Genomic DNA, 25,127 nt, shown 5'->3' on the forward strand with positions numbered 1-25,127 from the left:
CATATAGTGCTTGATAATAATAATAATAATAATAATAATAATAATAATAATAATAATAATAATAATAATAATAATAATAACAATAATAACACCATCATATTCAGAAAACAAAACCAATAACACTTTAATATAGATTCTGTTCTTGTCACTACAAGAATACACATATACAAGCCATAAATAGGAATTACACAAATGATTGAAGAAATCCTGCGAGGCATTTAAATTCATAGGAATCCAGTTGCAGATGCAGATGGTGGCTATTTTACAGCAAGTTGTTGTTGTTGTTTGTCTTTGGGGTCCATTCCTGAAGCCGACTTCTGAACAGATCTCGTCACATTATCATTACTTGTAATTATTATTACCAACAAAATAATTAGGATACTAACAAACTCGACAACTAAAACGGTGGGAAACGTCAAAAATATCTGAAATACGTATTGTACACAAACTCTATATATTTTTTTACAAATGTACAAATTGAACGAGAGAGAAAGTCCACATCGCATTGAGGGCTAAAGAGTTCATGAGGAGTTCATGATTGGCCTGGAATAGACGCCTTGGTAGTAAGTCGTGTCGGCCATGGATGAAGAATCCAGACCGGCTTTCCCCGCCATGGAGCCCATAGAAAGAGGCCCGGCCATGGGGGAGCCATAGCCGGAGTAATGCATCACCTGCTCGTAAGTCTTTAGGTCCATTTTGTGGTGCTGCTGCTCCGAGGACATGAGGTTATTTATGGAGAAGGGGTGGTTGAAGGAGTAGTGGTGCTCCGGCTTCAGGTGCGCGTCGTGCGCAAGGACCGAGTGATGCTGGGACATGAGGTGCTGCCCCTGCTGCGACACCGGGGAGGCGGCGGCGTGCTCCGGGCTCAGGGCCTGGCTCGCCTTCATGTCCGACATGGACCTTTTGTGGTCGCCGGAGGAGGAGTTGGAGTGCGGGGACTCGTTGCCGTTGCAGCTCTCGGAGCTGCTGTTGGAGGAGCCGCCGTCTCCCCCTTTGCGGCCGCTGTCCTTCGGGTTCATCTTCCTATCGCACTTGAAGCGCTTCTGCCTCCTCAGGTAGCAGCCGTTCTCGAACATGTTCCCGGAGTCCGGGTGGAGAGTCCAAAAGGAGCCTTTCCCGGGTTTATCCGGCGACCGGGGCACTTTGAGGAAACAGTCATTGAACGACAAAGAGTGGCGAATGGAGTTCTGCCATCGCTGCTGGTTCTGTCGGTAAAAAGGGAAGAGGTCCATTATCCACTGGTAGATCTCGGCCAGTGTCAGCATCTTGCTGGGAGACTGCTGGATGGCCATGGTGATGAGGGAAATGTAGGAATACGGCGGCTTGGCGTGCGTGTAGCTCCTGCGGTAGGTCTTGGGGTCTCTGGACCTGTTGATGCTGGACTGTCCGTATATGGGGCTCATGGCGTTCATGTTGGTGTAGGATGTCAGGGCGTTCATGGACGCGGGCTGCGCGTTCATGGGACTCATGCTGGGGCTCAGGGCTGCGCTCATGGCTGTCATGCCTGCGCCCATGCCGTTCATGGCTCCGGTGCCCGGCGACATGCCGGTCATGGAGGGACTCATGCCCGTGTTGACGTAGGACATGTTCATGGAGTTGGCCGACATGTTGGCAGGGTTGCCCATGCCGGACATGCTCATGTAGGTATTCATAGAGTTCATTCCCAGGCCCGTGTTCATGTTGCCAACCGAGGTGTAACACTGTCAGTGAGGGAAAGAGACACTCGTCAGTTTCATCTGGCATAAAGTGGTAATTACTGAACACATGTGGGGTTTTTTCTTCTTCATGTAAGCTTCATCCACTAATAGCATTCATTCACAAATAAAATAGCAGTTATTTGAAAAGCGCGCACGGGCTCGTAGCCTACAAGTTGAACTGGTCGGAGATGCTTTAATTTCTGCCTCAAATCGTTTTAAAAATTAAAAAAATACTAATAATAAACTAAGCTGCATGTGCTCGACCACTGGTTTCAATTAAGTGAAATATTACTCAGAACATGCACATAGTGGTTTGAGAGCGTTGACATCTAATATGACTGCGCTCACACAAAATAGCGACCGCAACACAAATATTTGAATCAATCTCCCCGAAACCAAACAGCTCAGGTGTTTGTTGAGTGAAAACAAGGCACATAGAAAAATAACACTCTGATTTAGTAAAGATATACATATAGACTTATGAAATTATAATCCGAGTGAAAAGTTTCCCCCACCCCCCCACCTACATGTCAAGCAACTTTGTTAGGATAGTGCGCGCTGTGGAGATGGGGGAGGATTTGGAGGCGCCTCAAGTCAATATTTGATCACAAAGTTAATATTATCTCAGGGCTAATATTGAGTTGTATAAAATGGGATTGGCTTTAGACGGGAAAAAATATATATTTAAGGTACCCACCTCGGGCTCTCCGTAGTAGGTGCTCCAGTCGGTGTGTTCGTGTCCTTCCATTTTAACTGCTCCAAGCATCATGGAGGACCTTCGCAAAGCGTCTCCCAGCAGGGGAAAAGCCAAAAGCCTTCTTTAATAGCAGTTGACTGGGGACCACTGGGTGTGTGGGTCGTCGGTGGGTCCCTTCGTCAAGGACTGGCGTTGATGTGTGTCTTATGGAGGAAGCCGTGAAATGCGTCTGTCAGTGACTGGAGTTCAAATGACGCTCCGTGCTGCCTGTTAACGCTGTGATATAGCTCCGCGCGCTAGGCAAGCCTCCAATCCTACTTCTACGCCTTGGGCCCTATTTGAATAATCTCCTCGCACCTAGGCGTGAGACTCCTCAAGCTCCCCCCCACCCCTTCCACCCCAATTGTACACCTGCACTGACTGAAAAGAACAGTTTCTTATGAAAAGCTTCATTATAAACTATTGTACTTTGGCTGAAGCCAAAAGAAGAAAAAAGAAGAAGAACAAAAAAAGAGAGAGAGAGAGAGAGCTATAAAAGGAATGGCTGGCTCTCTTCTTTTGGTGTGTTTTTCATGACGCACATCCTCCAAAGGGTTTATTCCACTTCAACTGAGCTGAAATCATAAAGCGTTTATTTTGTTGCGTTGCGTTCAAGGAATTTATAGCCTGAAACCTACAACTGTTAATTAATGTACACTATAAACAAAACAAAAAAACATGAACACGTTAATACATTAGATGCATGCAGGTTGTCAACATGTATTTATATTATCATAATACATTGTTCGTGGTCGTGTTGCTGTTTTTTTTCCAGGCAGCTGTTTATGTGTCTCTTATAAGAGCAACTGCATTATGGTATATGTGTGACGTATACATGCCAGCTTTCACCTGCAGAGGTTGATGTTATTATGCTTGGTGCGGGACTGCATGGACGCATGCACGTGCACAAGTACTAAAGAGTGTACACCCAAATGATTTCTTTTGTTAAAAATCAAAGCCATTTCTTCACTTTCCCTCCAGCTGTTTAACAATCATGTCCTGATACAAATCAGTCGGTCTCTGCATCTTTGTAACTATTAAAGTGTTCGCTGTCTTTCAAAGATTTCCCCGATATTTGCAAAAAAGGAGAGATTTGATCCTGCTTTACTAACCTGTATGGCTGAATTATTGTTTCCAAAATGTTTTAATTAGAGTGTTGAATATGCCAGGCATAGCTTCAGAGCGCCCTCTCTCGGTTATTGCCTCCAACTGACGTTTTTCTTTTTGTTAGCCGCAAATAAAGCAGCCTCGTGTTTTTTTGAAAAGTCGGTGAGACCTTTTAGAATACATGGAATTTGTTATCTTCACTTTCTTTGAATTTTTTAACAGCAAATAGATGAAAACAAAAATAATTCAAGCCACAATACAATATGTAGTGGACGCTGCCAACCCCAACACCCCCCCCCCTCCCCAAGTCGTTTGAAAACCTTTTATTTTCTAGATTAAATTTACATTATAGCCTATACGTCATTCTACATTATACCAAAGGATGTGGATGTACCATATTTGCTCATATCGGCGTGTGTGGCGCCCTTATAAAGCTGCGTGGTGTTTCTGTGCCGCCACTGTGAGCTGTACAGTATTTACAGACACACAAGTCAAGGTGAGGCTGCAGTCCGGTGCCAGCCACGTGTCAGTTGTGGTACATCTATTTGACTGCATATTTACGCAAGAGCATAACTATCAGTATAAGACCCATTAGTAAAGGAGAGTAAACCTGTCGTGTTGACGAGGGACTAACAGAGTCTGCTTAACTTGGAAATGAGATCATGAGAAAAAGCTCTGTGTGTTTGAGGATTGGAGATTTCACCGGAGAGAGCTGGAGATGTGCGCGCTCTCGGCTTGACTCCACCAACACGCGTCAGGCTATTATTTTCTTTAATAAGTCAAATACATTACGAAGTACTTTCAACATGTTTATTTATTTTTTAAATCACAAGTATAAACTTGGAACAGTTTTTAAATAATGTATGTCATTTTAGGCGTAGATATTTCGAGATGTGGGAAGTCATCAGGATTTTGACTTCATGTTAAAATAGGCGGATATATTTCACGTATATATTTAATAATATAAAACACTGAAATAAAAAATGTGTTTGACTATTTCTGTTTTCCAAAGATGTAGCCTAAAGTGTTACTCCACCTGTGCGTGCTTTTAAATATATAACAAATAGTCGTAGTTAGTTGGTGTGTTACTACACAAGAGTGGTGTTTTTTCAAATACATTTTTTTGGTGGGGTTTGCATTATTTACATAATCCAGGCGTCTGTTCCTCGACCACTCTGGAGTTATTCCAAAATGATTTCAAATCAACTGATACCTAGCCCGGAGCATTTTCAACTGGTCCTTGACCTGCTTGACACTGTGTTCCTGAGTGAGACATGTTGCTAATTCCACAGTTAATCATCAACCTGCACAGTCCTCATGGGTGAAGGTCACATTTTGGATTTGGTCAAAAACAAAAAAATAACTGGGTCTTGTGCAATATCTATGATCCTATTTTTTATGTATTTCTTATCATCTGGTTTAATGTGTATGCTAATATTAAGTTGGACAACGTAACATCTCTGCCATAAAGAGGAAAAACACGTATATTGAGTTTGACAAAAGCTCAGAAATACATAAATAAATTAATTGTGCAATTTAGGCACCAAAGACAACACATGTAAGTGGTGGTGGGGCTCAAGGTTGGATGTCCAATAATGAATGCAATAACACAAATCCAACTTCACTACCTCATATCCAGATTAAACAATAACACCCACTCTATTTATTAAATGATGAAACACTGAGGGTTCAATTCTGCCAACCTACAAACGGACTGTGATGAAATACAAATGCAACTCAAAAGATCAATAACATAATTTTAAGAAACATTTCAGGGTTTAATAAAAAAAAGTGTTTGCCTTTCAAGCCAGAAGATTGTTTTGGTGTGGTGCATGATAAAAACCTCCTATATGATTATGTATACCCTTTCCATTATGTCATGGAAAAGCTAATAATGAGGTGCAGATTGTATAAACTTCTCGTCAAATCTAAAAATAGATTAATCTCTGTTCTTCTGCTTTTTGTATTTATTAACATCAAATGTAAATTGGCCACTTTCAATACCGTGTGTAAGATAAACAATTTGAGTAATTAATTAGAGTAATCCTAAATGTTGCATATATTGTTGATCATTCTGTTCCCAGCTCACGCGTTCAGGACCCTGAGCATACATTGGAAATGAGAATTGCATTTTGATTTCTCTCACAAGGACGAGTGAAAGAAAAATCTGCAGCAGCACGTTGAGTTACGTCCTCAGGGCCGAGGACACATGCACGGCGGGTCCCCAGACCACCGCTGTGCCCAACAAGGCTCCTCTCTCAGGCTAGTTTTCCCACTTGGTTGATCAATTAGCCTCCATGATGATCGGTGTTACATTTCACACATCTGGGCGTCATTCCTTCACTGGTTATGACAAGGGCAAACACTGAATGGGAGAAAGTTTAATGAGTCAGTTAAAGAAGTGAAAGCACAAACACCTGCATGAGCAGGGCCCTAAAACGACACCACTTTTCTGGTGCAGATGCTGTTGGTTTTTTGGGTGCAGGGTAGGGGGATGGAAACAGAGTGCTCCCCGGTCCGTGAGAGGAAGGCGGAACTCTTGGAACATTCCTTCAAACACCCGGGAGTTGTTGGCAGGAAAGTGTTAACTTTAAGTTTCAACTTTCAAAGTGAGGTTCTTTTTTTTTGTTCAACTGAAATTGAAAGATATAAGAATGTCTTTTTGTGTGTGTGTGTGTGTGTGTGTGTGTGTGTGTGTGTGTCTTCCTTTGTGTCTGTCTGAGTTCACGAGTCACACAGATAGCACAGGGCAAAGGGTTAAGCATGTGATTCATCAAAATAAAATTAATAACGAGAGAGTCTTCCTCTTACAAAGTGCCGGAGAAAGAAGAAGAAGAAAAAAAAATGTTTGCTGCCAACTTGCCTGTGGTGACAGTAAACATTCCAGAGCCGGGCTGGAGTTTGGACTCGCCATTATCTGCCACAGCTGTGACAACGCCTGTTGGCCGCAGGTTTGTGGCTGGCCACACTGTGTTTACCTGGAAATGAATCTGAAAAGCGGCCGGACTGGGAAGGCACACAACCCGGCTAAATAAAACCCCAGAGTGGTCATTGCAACGAGATGCCGTGTGGGAGGGGGTCCAAAGTTATTGCACTGGCCCCAGTGGGTCAGGGCGCAAACACAGGCGTAAACGCACTAAGGATATCCTCAAACACACACCTTTTGATATTGAGAGGAATGCTGGCGAGGAATGCCATTCGATATGTTTTATGTTGACTGTATCCAGGGCATTGCAGATTCAATACTTCTCTCTTGTCATGTTAAAAGGACCCTATGTTGACCACTGCCCTTCATTTATCAAACAAGGTGACAGTTTATCTATTAGACCACAGGAGTAGAGCGGTGGGATCCCAAGAGATGCTCAGATCAGATGGCACTCAAGAATGCATGTGCACCACGAGAGTGTTTAGGAGCTCACATTGTTGCAATATTAGAGTTTAAAACAAAAGTGGGGACCACTTTCTGATTATGGAAGGATCTATGAAGGATTTGATCACTAATCAAGTGATTAATTACAACACAATCCTTCCGTTATATCAGTATAAATGAGACAATAGCTTGAAAAAATCTCTTTGACTAATTAGACAACGCAATTCTAGAAAAGGTCTGGAGACAATGCGGATCAAAATCTCTTAATCCTTATCGTATCAACATGTATAACTGCAAACCTGATGTCTTATTTGAAAGGGATAAACCTATTAACATGTAATAATGAATTGCCAACATTTACAAATACATTGTTTCCAAATTAACACGCCAAAGGCCAACACCAAAAATATATGTTCGCGATTTAAATCATTTACGTGCAACTTATTTTATAAAGGGTGCATCTTATTCAAAAGTGGATGGTAGATGTATGCATTATTGAAAATACTTCACGGTAAAACAGTTTAATTAATATAATTTATCTGATTTAAAAGTAGATTTAGAAATACAGACTGAAATAGGTGATTTACTGAATGAATGAACACACAACGGATTGTGTGATATATTTTATATATTGTATATTCCCCTCCTTCCCTGACACAGATGTGCTGAGTTCCTTGTAATGTCTGAACTTTCAAAGCAACGTGGATGGGATGTGTATTAGAGCCAAAAGATTTAATATCACCAAATCACCACATTGTTATTCATTAGTGGACCAACTGCAGAGTCAATACACATTTAATCACAGACTGAAGGCAATTAAAACAGGAGGGGGGCCAGTAGTGCAATGTTAATTAAAGTGCCAGGTTCCCATGGGAAGCCCTGTGTCTAAATATCACTACAATCAAGCCTGCAATAATCCAGGATGGGCTACTGCCGCTCACACTCGGCCGCCGGGCTGTCAGATGCACGTCAGCGGAGACGAGAGGGCAAACCTGGCCTGTGATTAAAAAGTTGTGATTCAGTAACGTCCTTTCTAATCCTCTAAAATAAGATAAGATATATACTTTATTAATCCCCAAGGGGAAATAGTTCTCTGCATTTAACCCATCCTTAGTTATTAAGGAGCAGTGGGCTGCAGTGATGCGCCTGGGGGTTCAATGCCTTGCTCAAGGACACTTCAACTTGCAACGCCCTAATGGGGAGAGCGGGGATCGAACCCACAACCTTGCGGTTGCAGGACGACCCCCTCACCCCACTGAGCTACAGCCGCCCCAAAAATGGACTCAAGGCATAACCTATTAGCACCCGTTCCGCGGCAGTTAAATTAATTGGTCCACCATATCACGCGATAGCGATATCTCTATAACGTCGCAAAATAATAATCCAGATACTAATCCACAATGCGTCTGCAACCATCTCTGACAGACCTCTTGAGGAAACACACACATTCACATCTCAGCTCTACATCTGACAGAGGCTTCTGGTCCATTTCCTTTTTCCATCAGTCACTCGGTGAGTGAGGGTCATATCTGCTGCTGTCTTATCTGTATTCCAGGCTGATGGGGAAATTCAAGTTTGGGATTACCTCTGACTGCTGACCCGAACCCATCTCAGACAGCTGGCCAGCCCTGCTTTCATTATCCTACAACAAACCCAACTCTCTTGAGCAGGAACTGGCATATCTACAATAAATGAATTAATTTAAAAAAACTTTCCCTGAATGCGCTGTGTGTTTCGTATGCACGAGGGGAGACATGAAAAGCTGAAAGTGGAGACTACATAGCTGGTCTGCGTGAGAGGAGAACCTGTATCGTCCCCCAGCTTCTCCCAGGCAGTTGTCTCCTTCCTGTATGGACCGAGGGCCCATCCATATGCAGATGGCTAATTTGTAGTGTTTACAGAGGAGCAAAGGGGGGGCCGAGAGCTCATGAAGAGGGCTGAAAAGAGGCTGCCTACGTGTCACCCCAGGAGCCCGGTGGTAAAGCCTGTCCTACCAGAGCAACAACATAAGTGTTCAATCTGTGTTTGCTTACCCGCGGACACCGATGGCTGAGTCCTGGCCCGGGGCCCGTAAATTGTGCCTTTTTTACAGGACCCTGACAGCTAACAGGCTATTGGGAACATGGGGGCCAATGACACAGCCACTCAACAGATTAGCACCTCATCAGCCTCCTGCAGCTACGAACAAATACGGTCCCTGCCTCCTTTAAGACACAATGGGGCCGCCACCGCTAAACAGCCCCCTGCCAAGAGAGCCCCCCCTTCCACCCAGCCACAAAACTTCCTGGTCTGGTCTTTCTCCGGGCCACAGCTGCATCAAGGGGTCCTTCCCCATGTCCCCGAGGCCCACCCCAACCCCAATTGGCAAGATGTGTGTATTTCAGGTGAGCAAATATTGCCACTTGCCTGAGAGTTCAATGGCCAGCCCTTTCAGTGGAGGGGGTGGGGGGAGGTGGAGGGGAGGGGGGAGGGGTTGTGTATTGCGCTTGCCTGCTTTGCAAAAGGGGGTACATGTGGCCTCACACAGCAACCAGATCCATAGGATGGGTCAGGGGAATTCTCCAGGCACAGCTGGAGTCAGCAAATCAAACATACCTTTATGGCTCATCTGCATTTTCCCAGACCGACCACAGCTTTTATTTCCTCTCTCTCTCCTCGGCTTTTACAACAACAGAACGTCTTGATATCGCCACCAGCCACCACACACATAGCTTTGACCTTTTCCCTCCCTGCAAGACACAGTTTAAACTCTGATTTAGAGATCACATGTGGCATAATTTCCTTTCATCAGCATACCCAGAAATTCCCTGCAAATGGACACACAGAACTTCCACAATTCAGGCTATAGGTCATCGGTAGACATGCAGTGGGATTGGAAGTTGATCTCGTCAACCACCTGCCATGTTTTTGCACAACTTTGTCTCCTACACACACACACACACACGCTTACGGTACAAATGCCCTCTGCGGTAGCATTCATTTTTCTCCCAGGTCTTAATATGGAAAGAACAGATAGGGAAAATACATTGCGTGTGAGATTGTTTTAGAGATTTGAGATACAAGAGTGTTTCTTGGGACTTGTGCCCTTCACCGAGGACAAAGGGAGCAAAAGTAAAAGAGTCTGGCTCCTGAGTGCAGGGTTCTAGTCAGTTACAGGCAGAGGGCACTGAACTGGTAGCATGGGAGCAAAGTCTATACAAGCTGGAGCTGTAAATATGTGTGTAACTTACTCTGCCGTGAGAAACAGATTTAGCAATTAAACAATTTGCTTCTTTATGCCGCTATTACCGACGATGTAATGCAGTAGAATGCTGTATATATATACTGTATATATATATATATATATATATATATATATATATATATGGGATGAAAGTTTAATGTCATCAAATCAATCCCTATATGTACTGGTCGTGACTGAGAGGCAGTATCTTGTGGATTGAGGGCCATCAGCTGTTCCTCACAGCTGAAGAGTGCAGGCCAGCTTATAGGTAAAGGCCACAGGCCCGCGGCCGCAGCAGCTGTGTATTGGGTCGGAGGATGATGTGTCAGTGCCGAGGACCACCTTGATCCCCCCCTCCACCCCCCCGGAAGTCAAACAGAAGTGTGGGTAGCCGTGTCCTGGGAGGCCTTCTCTGCCATCACAGTGAAATGGAACTGGCCTAGGAAGCAAACAAGATCTCTCCCCATCTCCCCTCCTCCCCAGACCAACCTTGTCTGGGTGATGTTTTTTTTTCATGTTGTGCTGTTTGTTTGCTTGTTTGGTCTGGAGCCCATGGATACCCAGCATGGAGTGGAGGGGAGAAGCAGAGGAATGGAGGACATAGGGAGAGGTGGAGGAGGGGGGCCGAGGATGCGTGACACATAGACCTCCCCTTAAGGTGACGAGAGACCTGCCGAAAAGCTACCGGGCAAAGCTGCTCGACAAATACACACAGAGCCCAGTGTCGCTGTCCTGATCCTCCGACAGATGTTATGTCTGACACCCGTCGTACGGCACCGTCTTTCGTCGGATAAAGATTGAAATAAAGTCTCTTGTAATGTGAGAACAACTCTAAAAACAGCAGTGGACATAACTGATGCTCTAATATACACTACTGTTCAAAAGTTTGGGGTCACTTAGAAATGTCTTTATTTTTCAAAGAAAAGCACTGTTTTTTCAATTAAGATAACATTAATCAAAAATACACACTATACATTGTTAATGTGGTAAATGACTGTTCTAGGTGGAAACGTCTGGTTTCTAATGAAATATCTCCATAGCTGTATAGAGGCCCATTTCCATCAACTATCACTCCAGTGTTCTAATGGTACATTGTGTTTGCTAATCGCCTTAGAAGACTAATGGATGATTAGAAAACCCTTGTGCAATTATGTTAGCACAGCTGAAAACAGTTATGCTGGTGATATAAGCTATACAACTGGCCTTCCTTTGAGCTTGAAGTTTGAAGAACAAAATTAATACTTCAAATATTAATCATTATTTCTAACCTTGTCAATGTCTTGACTATATTTTCTATTCAATTTTCAATTCATTTGATAAATAAAAGTGAGTTTTCATGGAAGACACAAAATTGTCTGGATGACCCCAAACTTTTGAACGGTAGTGTATATAATTATCTTTTTTTTAAGTATCTTCGTCCATCTTAAGATACACACACACACACACACACACACACACACACACTGTTTCAGAGATTTCCCACAAAGACTGAGACTATTCTATTACAATTTCACTTGATTCACCTACAGTGAGTGACATCCTGTGGCAGAAAAGAGAACTGCTTGGTCAGTGGAAACAGAAGAAGGGCAGATACTCTTTGGGCATTGAGCCCATGTGACATTATGTATGTAACAAACATGGGCCGCTATATTCCTTATTTGTTTTCTTTCTGTTTGTATTCATTCTATTAACTATAAATTTCCCCTATATTGCAGAGCCTCAATCATTTCCTTTTCGATATATTCAACATATTCTAAAGTTCCTTGGATTCAAGATTTTAGATTGACCAGCAGAATCGATCGGTCAAATATATCAAACGCTGAATCATCGCTGGGAATTATCTTCACAGTTGCATACCGGACCACGATTGGCTGCAAAATCAGTTTTGTGGTCACAAATTAATGCGCATCTGAAAAGAGAGATTTAAGATGAGTACAGAGCAACGTCCTCTCTTTGAGAAGATGCGTGTGAAAACAGCCTGCTAGTGTACATACATCTCTATGCAGGCTGCAGGTCATCATACAATCAAAAAAACTGATTGAAGCCCTTCTTATGGTTTGATACATTTAATTAAATGAATTTAAAAAATTAAGATATTTCTTTTGAATGGGTGTTACACAAAATGTAGCAATACTTCAATTTATTAGATGTATTTAGGTTAGATGGTGTGCATATCAACGCAAAAATAAATGTGTTTGATTGGGGACTATACCCTTTGCGTATGTGCCAGATCACACAGCTCTGTCGTCTTTCCGCTTTTCTCCAGACTGTGACCTGACCAGATGCAGCAAGATTAACGTGGACTGATACCAACTAAATTACTTGGTAAGTAACTGAATTTGTTTTTCATATTCGTTAGAATGAACCTCACTACTTTATAACTTTTTCCCCTTCTTTTTATTACTTTATTCATTTTTATGAATTTGTAACTTTTTATGACGATATGACTTCTTTTTAACTTTTAACTTTTTATGACTTTTTAAAATTCTTTTTATGACTTTATTACTTAAAACTTTATATTATTTTAAACTTTAAAAAAATATTTTTCTTAATTTTTTACTTTTTAGTCCTTTTTTAATGCTCATTACTTTTTTACTTTTCATCACTTGATTGCTTTTTATGACTTTTTTACTTTTTTATTACATTTTTACTTTTTATTACTTTATTACTTTTAATTTTTTCCTTTATTAATTGTATAACCTTTTCATTTTTATCATTTCTTTCCTTTTTTATTTTCTATATTATTTTTCTTCCTTTTCTTCCTTTAAAAAAATATTGTTATTACTTTTTTACTATTAATTACTTCTGTACTTTTCATTACTTTTTTACTTTTAATTACTTCGGTATTTTTTATTACTTTTGTACTTTTTATTGCTTTAATACTTTTTGATTAGATAGATAGATAGATACTTTATTAATCCCCAAGGGGAAATTTGTCGTCACAGTAGCAGCACCAATAAACTCACACGAGAATAAAATATAAAATATAAAAAACAGGGATGAAAGATATAGATGTATACAAGTAAAATATAAAATACAAAATGAAGTATATATATGTATAGAAAATGAAACATATATGTATCTATATATACACACACACAAACAAATATAATACAATGACTGTGCAAAGTATACAAAGTAAAATATAAAATAAAATATTTATGTATATATATATACAACATATATGCATACACAATACAATACTAATGACTGCAGTGTAAAATTAAATTAAATATAAAAATATTAAATATAGACGAGTGTGCAAAATGCAAAGTGTGTGTATGTGTGTAGTGTAAAAGAAAATGAAATGTGTGTGTATGTGTGTCGTGTAAATAAATGAAATGTGTGAAGTGCAGATCAACATCGTGTAAATATTAAGTTATTATTACAGTTCTTGCACTGGGATCTGGCAAGAGGTGATCTGTTATTGAACCTAATAGCCGTCGGCAGGAATGTTCTCCTGTATCTGTCCTTGTGGCAGCGGAGCGTGAGGAAACGTTTGGAGAAAGTACTCCTCTGTCCCTGTAGTAGGTGGTGGAGAGGGTGGTCCGGGTTGTCCAATATGGACAAAAGTTTCTTCAACGTCCTCCTCTCCACCACCTGTTCCAGGTGCTCCAGCTGGCAGCCGATGATGGAGCAGTTTGTTAAGACGGCTGGTGTCACCGGCTCCGATGCTGGGGAGCAGACAATGGCGAAGTGCAGTACACTGGCGACAACCGACTGGTAGAATATCTCCAGCATCTTGCTGCACACGTTGAAGGATCGAAGCTTTCTCAGGAAAAAGAATCTTACTTTTGTACTTTTTATAACTTTTGTACTTTTTGATAACTTTTTACTTTTTATTACTTTTATACTTTATATTACTTTTTTACTTTCCATTACTTTTGTACTTTTTCATTTTGTACATTTCATTACTTTTTTACTTCTATTACTTTATTTACTTTTAATTAATTTTATTACTTTTAAACTTTTACAAATTACTTATCTTACTTTTTAGTCCTTTTTTAATGCTCATTACTTTTTTACTTTTCATTACTTTATTACTTTTTATGACTTTTTATGACTTACTTTTTTATTACATTTTTACTATTTATTACTTTATTACTTTTTATTATTTTACTTTATTATTTGTATAACCTTTTTCCTTTTTTTCCTTTTTTATTTTCATTATTTTTCTTACTTTTTCAAAATATTTGTATTACTTTTTATTATTAATTACTTTTGTACTTTTCATTACTTTTGTACGTTTTCATTACTTTTGTACTTTTTATTACTTTAATACTTTTTCATTACTTTTGTACTTTTTATTACTATTGTACTTTTTGATTATCTTTTACTTGTTGATGACTTTTTACTTACTTTTATACTTTTTATTACTTTTTTACTTTCCATTACTTTTGTACTTTTTCATTTTGTACATTCTATTGCTTTTTAACTTTTATTACTTTTTTTACTTTATTATTACTTTATTGTTGTAAAAAGATTCAAGACCTTCTTAGAGGTGACACATTTACATATGGTTTGGTATATTTCATTAAATCAATTACAAAAATAAAGATATTTATATTGAAAGGGTGTAACACAAAATGTAGGAATACTTTTATTTATTAGATTTTATTAGGTTAAATGGTGTGAATAGTTGGGGACTACCCTTTGCGCATGTGGCAGATCTCGCGCTCTCAGTCGTCTTTCTGTCTTTTCTCCTGACTGTGACCTGACCAGATGCAGCAAGATTAACGACTCATACCAACTAATTTACTTGGGAAGTAACTGTATTTTTTTGTTTTAGTAGTTGAGAATGAACCTCGCTATCAATTCATGCCTTCGTTCTGTCGTAATTACCACAATATATGTAACAGCTGTGATAACTTAGCCAGGCAAAAATGTCCGAAATGGCAGGCTAGCTCTTTGAAAAAGGCTTAAAGTGAAGCGTTGCTTCAGTGTGGAGGTCTTAGTTAAAGGTGACTACATTATACATCCTGGCCTTCCCGTTCACAAACATGAGGGGGAATATTAGAAACATTTCTCAATAAAATAACTCGTGTTAACATTGTTTTTTTAATGGCAGGACACATGTATTGGATTGCTTTAGATTGTGCAGGTGTACCTAATAAAGTGGACACTACAAGGGTACGACTACTTAGCACGAACCTTTTGATGTCAACGTTTCAAAACAGGCATAGATTACTGAAACGTTTACATCTCCGTCCAGCCAGAGGAGGGAGACATATCACTTTCTTTCCCATGCAGTTTAGCTCCATCTCAGTTCCTCCAGTTCACTGTAGCTTCACTTCTTTCCACCAGGAATCTTTACGATATCACTGAAACAAGCTACACTAAAATATGTGGCATGTTACGGGAATTAGTCAGGATTTCCTTTGTTCACCGCTGAATGTGGACCAACTCCGTGAACTCCAACAGTGCTGTGGTATTTGTGGCTTTCAGTCTTTAAACGTCTCCCACCTAGAGGTTAATGGGGTCATCTGGCCTGCAAAGAGGACCCACATCTTGAAAACATCCAGATGCAGGAGAGACGTATCATTTAGAGGGAGAAAAACCTCTCATCAGTGGCTATTAAGATGATAGCGTGGCAATAATGCTAGCCATGATTGCTAACAGTGATCAGCCGGTATCTACAGCAAATGCAGTGTAGATATTGGAGGAGGAATCGGGGAAAGCACACTTCAAAGATGTTGCTAAATCAACGGCAGCTGTCTTTTCTCCGAAGCTCACAGTGAACATGCACCTTCAAACAATAGTCCCGTTCTGAAGGGATAAGACCATTTATTCTCTGCGATAGAGCTGAGCACACGTTTGATACTGGAAGTGACTCCACGATAGCGATTTCAAAGCCTTCCACAAACCCCCACTTCACCACCACCCTCTTTAACTATGTCATTACTCCCTTGTGGTGAGCGACTGGCTCGGTGTGGTGCAACAATCACATCCAGCTGCTGAGAATAGGATCTGACATGTGAAACCACAACACACACACACACACACACACACACAGTGATGCAACATGCACAACGCTATACGCCAGGGCTGCGTATGCATGCATGCACACTGAGGCACTGGAACGCAACATGTACTATTAGTCAGGGGCGTGAGCAGAAAGACATTTAGGGCTTGAAGAAAAGTGTGTTTGCCCTCAGTTGAGAAATTTGTGTTGTTTTTTTATTCCATTGGTATGTATTGAAATATACAAAAACACTGACACCTGCCAATCCAGCGGCAACACAGAAGATAGGAAGAGGACAACAAACAGGAACGTACTCCTAAAACACACCAACAGAGCAAACAACAAAACTGCATTACAATAAACTCCCATGTGGACAACATTGTAATAGTTTGTACGGCCCGCTGTCGAGACACAAAGGGCTTTTACGACGGTCCAGACAACATCATAAACAAGGTAACTCACACCAATATTTTGTTCTGTGTAAAACCTCGGTTTGCAACATTCAGGAACCTAAATCGGAAAAACACATCTTCCAGAATTGAAGTGCTTGAAAAGTCGCATTCAAGAATACTGCGAAAGTCCAAAGCAAGATGCACAGAAACATGACGCTCTAACATAGAGTCCATGCCTCACGTTCAACAGAAAACAAATGTCTCCATTATTGCATTTAATGACTATTCAGTGACTCAAGAAATGAATATTCATTGTAGATTTAGAAAAGGTTTGGAAACACTGAAATAAAATGAGTATTTTTGCTCATGGTCTGTTGGTCCCTCACTCCATGGAGAAAGTTGATCAAACTCGGACACTATGAGCTGCCGCTAACCGCATGTCTCGAGGTTTGTCATAATAAATGGTGACAAAGCAGCCGATACCGCACGAGCCGCATGAACTTTCTGCCGATTACCTCCGGTTAAAACGCTATCACACCGTTCGCTCTCTGTAGAGTCGAGTCGTGTTCCTCTTCCATATGTTCAATGGTTTTATAGTGCAAAAAAATCTACCATGTTTAGGAAATACATTTTTTTCTTTAAAGAAATATATGTGATAGTTCCAGTTGTCTGCCTAACGACAGCCTCACAAACAGGTGGGAAGAGAAGCAAACTGTTTAAAATCTCTTGTGAAAGTGCCCTTTACTCCTGGGGTCAGCCAGCTCTCTGTCTCACATCCAAGGCCAGAGCCATATTATTACTCAGTTATCCGGCATTGTGAGAGCAACGACTCGACTATTAGGTTCACCTCGTTTCGGTTTGTGATTGCTTCGAACAACGTGAGTAAATCCATGGAATGTTTGGATATCGTGCAAAAAGAAGATGAACACTCATCTCTCCTGACAGTTTCTTAATGCGTTGCTGCACTCTGCTCGCATTCTTCCCGCGGCGGCGCATCATTGCTACAAATTCTGTCGTTTTTTCCCCCCCCCCACGTGAAAGTCTCCGGAGAGTGAGCCTCCACCTGATCGGCTTCCCTCTGTTTCCACAACAAACAGTTCTTGGGGGGGGGGGGTTAAATCCGCCGCTCCCAAAGACTCCCTGTGAAGATTCCTGTCCTTTTTTATTTATTACTACATGTGGCGTAGTAAGTCCCCGGCCGTGCCACTAGGGGTCCTCTTCCATGTCGTCCAGGTTGGGAGCCATGATGAAGTGCTTCGGGTAAACGAGACTGTGCTCGTCGGCGTGCTCCTCCCAGCGTGCGTCATCGCTCTCGTGGGTGATGTAGCGCTCGCCTCGCTGCGTCTCAAACTCCCTGAGGTCCAGCCATGTCTGGTAGTCCTGAGGATAGGCGACATGCACTTTTAAATGAGTAACAGGACGGCGGTCCTCAAGCGAGGAGGTGTTCATGACAGAAAAATAGGATTGAATTACTTTGAACTCTATTCATGTGTAGGCGTTTAGCAGAGTCGTCAATTTGAATGCTTAGGAAAAACATTTTGGATACACGCGAGAGGACGGGGGCCGATATACAATAGTACGTTTTCAAGTAGAAAGCATTTGTTTACGGTCTTTTCAGTATTTGTAGAGTAGTAATCCTCACCCATAAAGTCGGCCACTGCTATGTAACTTCAACGCAGACGCAGAGAGAAACAAATCAATCATCCTCATGTTCTTCGATCAGCTGCCAGATAAGAGCCTTTCCACAAGCGCAGACTAGTTTTTTACTGCGAATGTGTTGCACACAAATGATGTTGCCATGGAGTCAGTGAATTGATTAAGTTTAATATTTATTTACTTCATGGCAAATTTGCACCATGGAAAGTCATGCTGACTCAGCCTTTAGCAGTTCCTGTTTGCACTTTAACTGCTGACGCACTCACGACTATCAGTGACTGAAGAAAACATCCAAATATGATGATTATGATCAGGGTAGGAAATGAACATATTTTTTAGGGGGCAGTTTTTGCCCCCACTAACTGAAATCCAGGGGCATTTAAAAATAAATTGGGGGCACTTTTTTAAACTTGTAAAATAACATTTAACCTTTCTTAAAAAATAATAAATATACTTATTTAGGCTTACAGTATATGAGCAATTGTCATAAAAATGGCACTAATAACATTATTAGGCAGTAGTCTACAGATTCAAAGTGTTTTTCTTATTTCTTTGTGGTTATTTATTGTTATTAATTTTTTGTAAACAATTATTAATTATTTCTTTGTTTTTTTATAATTAATAATTCTTGATTTTGTGTGTGTACAGGAACAAAGAACAAAAACAAAATTCTATTTAATTATCATCATTATTAGAGGAAATTATAAGGGCATTTGTTGCCACTCTCCGAGTGATATCAGGGGCAAAATTACATTTCATTGACATTGATTATGATATATATATATATATGTCTTCTTTAAGTGTAAGTCATGCTGAATTGAACAGTGTGAGTCTGTGTGTTCAGATTTGACTGAATTATGACAAAACTTTTAAAAAAAGAAGAACGATCTGGGTTGAAGGGTCAAAGAAAGCTGATGTGTCACCTGTAACCAGGGATGGCTGAGACACTTGTCAACGCTGTACCTCTTCCTCATCTTGACTTGGAGAAGATTGTTGATCAGATCTGTGGCTGTGAAGAAAAATACAAAATGAGCAGACTGTATCTGTGAACTGACCTTAAAAGATCTTTCATCTCATGCCAACAGCTTGCTTGAGGCCTTTCAAAGGGGCAGCCTCCAAGATGGAGCTCAGCAGGAACCAGGGTTACTAAAGTTACTAAAACAGCAGCGCCAGCACCCTCAGTTGTTTCAACTTGTCATATCTTTCAGACAGTATGGTGGTGGGGGGGGCAGCTGGGGAAGGTTTGAGAGTGACTCACCTCGGCCGCAGACAAAGACTTTGACATTAAACCAACAGGTTCAACCAAGCCGCCGAGTGACGGGTAGAGCATCCATGGGTGGATTCCAGCAGAAAGGGTAGGGGAACAACTGACAGACAGTTTTATGCCGTCTTACCCTCCGCGGAGATGTCCTTCCAGGGCGTTGAGGGGTACATGAAGGCAGCATTCTGGATCTGGTCGTTAATGTCCTCGTCCTCATTAAAAGGGAAAGTCCCGCTCAAGCTGACGTACACGATGACTCCCACCGACCACATGTCTAGGGAGCGGTTGTAGCCTTTACTGCGCAGCACCTCTGGAGCCAGGTACGCCGGGGTGCCGACCACCGAGCGGCGGAAGGACTTCTCGCCGATGATACGGGCGAAGCCAAAGTCACACAGCTTTACCTGCGAGGAGACGGAGTCATGTTGTCAATGCATCTGCACACACATGCGCCGGCATCGATACATATACCGTTTCTCTTCTTGTTTTACCTGAGGAAAAGGCTCTGCGGAAGCCAGGAGTACATTCTCAGGCTTCAAGTCACAGTGAACAATGTTTTTGAAGTGCAGATGTCTCAAGGCCACTAGGATCTGTAGCAAGAAAAATTAATGCAAAAAAGCAAAGACTTAGCTGAAAAAAGATGTAATAAAACCCAGATGACAATGATATATACTCCAGCATCTAAAGGCTTTAATGCATGAAGTGTCTGGTATAAACAGGATCATGTTTGTATATTCTAAGCAGTAGAATCTATGATGCAGCCATATGGAAAAATAACAGCATGCAAATGCCCTTAAATACTTCCATCCTGACCAATACCTCCGTAACGACACATGATCTCATCTCATCATCCCATCTATATTCACGAGGCCTGGCGTAAGCGAGCGCTGCACGCATGTCTGCCTATGGCCCCGGACCAAAAACCACAGAGTGCCTGGCTCCTCTATGCTGACCCTGACTTTGACAGAAGTCCTCCCGGCCACATCACAGCCGGGCCGCCGCAGCTAATGGGGCTGTCGCTGATGGCCCCGCTTCTGTTTGGAGCCCGTGATCCGCGGAGGCCCAGGGGCCTGCTGCTCTTCTAATCAAGCCACAAAGCCACCGGCACACTGCAGGCTGTAATCCAGGGCCAGGGAGGGGGCCGTGATGCCATGCAGGCCAGTCGCATAAACAATTCCCCCCAATCAGCTCACCACAAGAATAAACAGGCCCTGGAGCTGCAGCAGACACTCAGTGGGCTGACACCCCAAAAAAAGAAGAAAGAAGGGAGGACAGAGAGAGGGGGGAACAAAGCTTTGATACAAAATAATAAAGAATATATAGTAACATTAAGCTTTCGGAGCGATCCAGTTAAAGTCAGCCTGAATGCTGAGAAATTAATATTACATAATATCATATCATTTAGCAGCAGCTTTTATCCAAAGTGACTTACAATAAGTGAATCAACCATGAGGACAAACTCAGAACAACAAGAATCAAGAAAGTAACATTTCTTCAAGAAAACCAAACTACAAAAATACCTTAAGTAATACCATGAGTAATACCATAAGTAATACCATAAGTAATACAATAAGTAATAACATGAGTAATACCATAAGTAATACAATAAGTAATAACATGAGTTATACCATAAGTAATACAATAAGTAATACCATGAGTTATACCATAAGTAATAACATGAGTAATACCATAAGTAATACCATAAGTAATAACATGAGTTATACCATAAGTAATACAATAAGTAATACCATGAGTTATACCATAAGTAATACCATAAGTAATAACATGAGTTATACCATAAGTAATACAATGAGTAATACCATGAGTTATACCATAAGTAATACCATAAGTAATACAATAAGTAATAACATGAGTAATACCATAAGTAATACCATAAGTAATACCATAAGTAATAACATGAGTTATACCATAAGTAATACAATAAGTAATACCATGAGTTATACCATAAGTAATAACATGAGTAATACCATAAGTAATACCATAAGTAATAACATGAGTTATACCATAAGTAATACAATAAGTAATACCATGAGTTATACCATAAGTAATACCATAAGTAATACCATAAGTAATACCATAAGTAATACCATGAGTAATACCATAAGTAATACCATTAGTAGTACCATAAGTAATACCATAAGTAGTACCATAAGTAATACCATAAGTAATACCATAAGTAATACCATGAGTAATACCACGAGTAATACCATAAGTAATACTATGGGGGGGTGAGCAGCACGGACCTGTGTGACGAGGAACTTGGTGACGCGTTCAGGTAGTTTGCTCTTCTCGCTGGACAGGATCATCTCCAGCATGTCGCCGTGCAGCTTCTCCATGACGACGAACACCCGCTCCGGCGTCTCGAACATGCACTCCAGGTTCACGATACCTGGGTGATGCAGGTTCTGAGGAGAAGCACAGAAGACACTGAGGCTCCACTGGGTCAGAAACAGCGAGGTCACAACGTGTGTCACATGTGGTGCGAGTATGAATAGACTCGACTATGATGTCAGAGATAGATTCTCGTCATTACCTGTAATATGGCCACCTCATTCCTCAGCTGGCTCTCCTGCTTGGTAGGAAATCTCATCTTGTCAATAACTTTGATGGCCACGTCTCTGCCGCTCTTTCTGTGTTTGCCTAAGATGTTAATGGGACATGGTGTAATGCATAACTTTAAACAAATGCATTACAATTCACAGTAGAGCTGTATTATATCAAATATAAGTAACATACCTCCATAAACGATGCCAAACTGGCCGGATCCCAGCACTTCATCAGAGAATATTTGGTACACTGAAGCGATATCCTAGACAGGGAACACGTGCATCGTTACTGCTGTGTTTTTCTTTGAGTTTTTTTTTCTCATGGAATCAATTAAGGTTACATCAACAAAAGCCCAGAAGAAATATTTTGTTAATCCACAATGTTTTCTGGTATTGCCAAATATTTCACTTTCACTCAATGCAGAAGTGGAACTGAGATGAAAATCCTGTTACCAAAAATATGGCTCAGTAGCTTCACAATGTGTGCAGCATAAAAACTTCCACTGACAGTTTTGGTAAACAATATCAGAGTTTTCCCCAACTGAAACTTTATTTCAAAGTTCAAAGTTATCTTTGTTGTCAATTTTCCAATGTTGAACATACAGAAAATCAAGTTCGAGGAGAGGAGTAATAGCAATAAGCAATACTCAGCCCAAGAAGGATTAATTGTGGAGCAACGTAAAATTGCCCTAAGAAGAAATAAGTTAGTTGTTTTATATTTTGAGATTTATTACAAAAGCACATCAGTTACTCGAACCATAGACGTCTAAATTGACGGCCAATGGGCTTAATACGTTTGTCTCTTTTGTCTGACATAAAGTGAAATAATAGTAATAAAGTGATAAAGTAAAAAATAAATTGAAAACAGTCAACATTTAACAACAACAAAGAACATTTCGACAACATACATTTGACAAGTTAAGAACTGAATGAGCATGTGAATGCATGTGCAGGCGGTGCTGTAACATTTTCCAGCTCCTCCCAGAGAAAGGAAGCCCCACTCACCACGTTCTCCTGGATCTGGCAGTTGGACACTGATATGCTGATGGACAGCTCTTCTGGAGGACAAGACACATGATGTTTACACTGTCAACAACTCAAAAAACACCAAAGCAGAAGCATGAATTGTTAATTGCAGTCCGCATTGCTCAAATAATAGCGTTATTATTACTTTTTCCACAACTTTCTAGCTTATCGCAGCTGCATGCAATAAAATTGATCTGGGAAGCTGTGCGTGACGGAATGGTGCAAGTATGCGATGCATTTCATAACTGAGAATTCAAATAGCAACAGTGGCTAATTCCACATGCTGGCCAATACAAAAGCCCAAGAACAAAACACAATGCTGTGATTATTTATTGATTACTACACGCAAAAGAAAATAAATAAATTGAGATTCGGAATGACAAATTAATGTCTACCCTTTGTTCCCCGTGAACGTTTTTTTTCTATTTTTTGGTAGTTTTTCCTGATCCGATGTGAGGTTCTGGGACAGGGATGTCGTATGTGCACAGACTATAAAGCCCTCTGAGGAACATTTGTGATATTGGGCTACACAAAATAAATTGAATTGAATTGATTAAAGCCCAATTAGGCTTCTTTGACCAAATGAGGGACTGTGGATCAGTGGTTAGCAGGTCCATCTTTTAATCAGGGGGTTGGCGGTTCAATCCCCGCCATAGTCATGTGTCCCTGAGCAAGACAATTAACCCTGAATTGCTCCCTGTAGCTGTGTCTACACTACATGATTATAAGTCACTTTGGATAAAAGCGTCAGCTAAATGAAATGTAATGTACAACAACGCCTAACTACTGTGCAGGAGATGGAGTCATGTCACTTCTGTCACCTCCAAGCTAAAGAGATAAAGCCAAAGCTGCCCCCCCCCCCCAGTGCTTTTGGAACATGTTAGCCAAGGTGGCTCTACTTTGTAATCAAGCAAACTTTAAAGTTATTATCCAGAGACATGTCAAGACTTTTCATTTGTTGTAGCCCTTGGCCCGAAGTAACCTACGAGTCTTGTGTTGAGTGAGGACTTGTAAAATACAATTCCTCACTGAGAAGTGGAACCAAGGCACGCAGTCACAAACATTCCTTACTGATCTGTATTACAAACAATGCTATCTGTCTCAATCTCAGAGTTGAGATGAGTTTCGCACGCCAAAAGATTCGGTATGGCTCTTGGCATCTCATTAAGGACAATGAAACATCCTAAGAAGGCTTTTTTTTAAAGATGGTCTGAGCCCTTTGAAATCCCCTTTCGGCACATGCCGTCCCAATATCCTATTTAATACGATTGCCCGGCTAAACGTCACCATTGAGATAAAATAAATATGAACTGTGCTAGTTGTAATTCAAGTAGTTTTATCATTTATTCCACAAAAGCAATGTTTTTGGGGCGACTTTAGCTCAGTGGGGTAAGAGGGCCGTCCTGCAACCGCAGGGTTGTGGGTTCGATCCCCGCTCTCCCCATTAGTTGCAAGTCGAAGTGTCCTTGAGCAAGGCACTGAACCCCCAGTTGCTTCCCGGGCGCTTCACCGCTGCCCACTGCTCCTTAATAACTAAGGATGGGTTAAATGCAGAGAACTCATTTCCCCTATAGGCTTATAGCTGCCGGGGGACGTTTTAGGATGCACTGAGTACCTATCTCTTTTTTCTCTCCTTAAGATGAATTTTCATCTCTCAATCACGTTTACTAACTTCTCTTTTCCCCGGAAGTCTTTTGACTTACGTCATGGGGGGGGGGTCATCGGACTGAGGCATAGATCCTATCTGCTGCCTGGATCATCTGGGTCGGTGAATTCCTTCCTGCCTACGCCCACTGTCTGTTGAGACCTCGCCCTCCCTCCTCTCCTCCTGCCACCTCACCTGATGGATACGGAGAGGGTCCATCGTGATGAATATAACTATTATGAACCATTGTCATATTCATTCATATTATTTGATGTATTTTAACTCTAATTCCTTCTCTACACATTACATCTATTGCATCCTGTCCATCTAGGAGAGGGATCTTCCTCTGTTGCTCTCCTGCAGTTTTCTTTTTTTCCCCTGAAGGTTATTTTTTATTTTTTTCCTTTTTGTCTGGGGTTTTGGGGCAGGGATGTCTACCGAATTAATAAAAGTGTATATTCTTCTTCTTCTTCTTTTTAGCACAAGAG

The 25,127-nt window shown here is 41.1% G+C and overlaps 2 protein-coding genes across 4 annotated transcripts in view; both read right to left on the reverse strand.

Annotated features, from left to right (window-relative positions):
• Positions 1 to 99: 99 nt before the first annotated feature.
• On the reverse strand, positions 100 to 2,756 carry foxa2 (forkhead box A2). Its single transcript, XM_056426562.1, has 2 exons — positions 2,395 to 2,756; positions 100 to 1,700 (listed from the first exon to the last, which is right to left on the reverse strand). The coding sequence occupies exons 1-2, from the start codon at positions 2,464 to 2,466 to the stop codon at positions 522 to 524; spliced, it is 1,251 nt and encodes a 416-aa protein (XP_056282537.1). The 5' UTR covers positions 2,467 to 2,756; the 3' UTR covers positions 100 to 521.
• Positions 2,757 to 15,177: 12,421 nt separating this feature from the next.
• Positions 15,178 to 25,127, reverse strand: part of prkd3 (protein kinase D3) — a 37,068-nt gene continuing 27,118 nt past the window's right edge. For 2 of the 3 annotated variants that reach the window (XM_056426556.1, XM_056426558.1), the window contains exons 12-20: positions 22,974 to 23,026; positions 22,159 to 22,231; positions 21,956 to 22,062; positions 21,666 to 21,827; positions 20,595 to 20,639; positions 19,893 to 19,991; positions 19,538 to 19,805; positions 19,067 to 19,152; positions 15,178 to 17,867 (exon numbers count right to left, since the gene is read on the reverse strand). In XM_056426556.1, coding sequence (XP_056282531.1) covers positions 17,694 to 17,867; positions 19,067 to 19,152; positions 19,538 to 19,805; positions 19,893 to 19,991; positions 20,595 to 20,639; positions 21,666 to 21,827; positions 21,956 to 22,062; positions 22,159 to 22,231; positions 22,974 to 23,026 — 1,067 coding nt within the window. In that variant the 3' untranslated portion in view covers positions 15,178 to 17,693. The remainder of the gene's footprint in view (positions 17,868 to 19,066; positions 19,153 to 19,537; positions 19,806 to 19,892; positions 19,992 to 20,594; positions 20,640 to 21,665; positions 21,828 to 21,955; positions 22,063 to 22,158; positions 22,232 to 22,973; positions 23,027 to 25,127) is intronic. The other variant, XM_056426557.1, reaches the window with a different exon arrangement.

Source organism: Pseudoliparis swirei, chromosome 11 (assembly GCF_029220125.1).
Source record: "Pseudoliparis swirei isolate HS2019 ecotype Mariana Trench chromosome 11, NWPU_hadal_v1, whole genome shotgun sequence".
Taxonomy (NCBI): domain Eukaryota; kingdom Metazoa; phylum Chordata; class Actinopteri; order Perciformes; family Liparidae; genus Pseudoliparis; species Pseudoliparis swirei.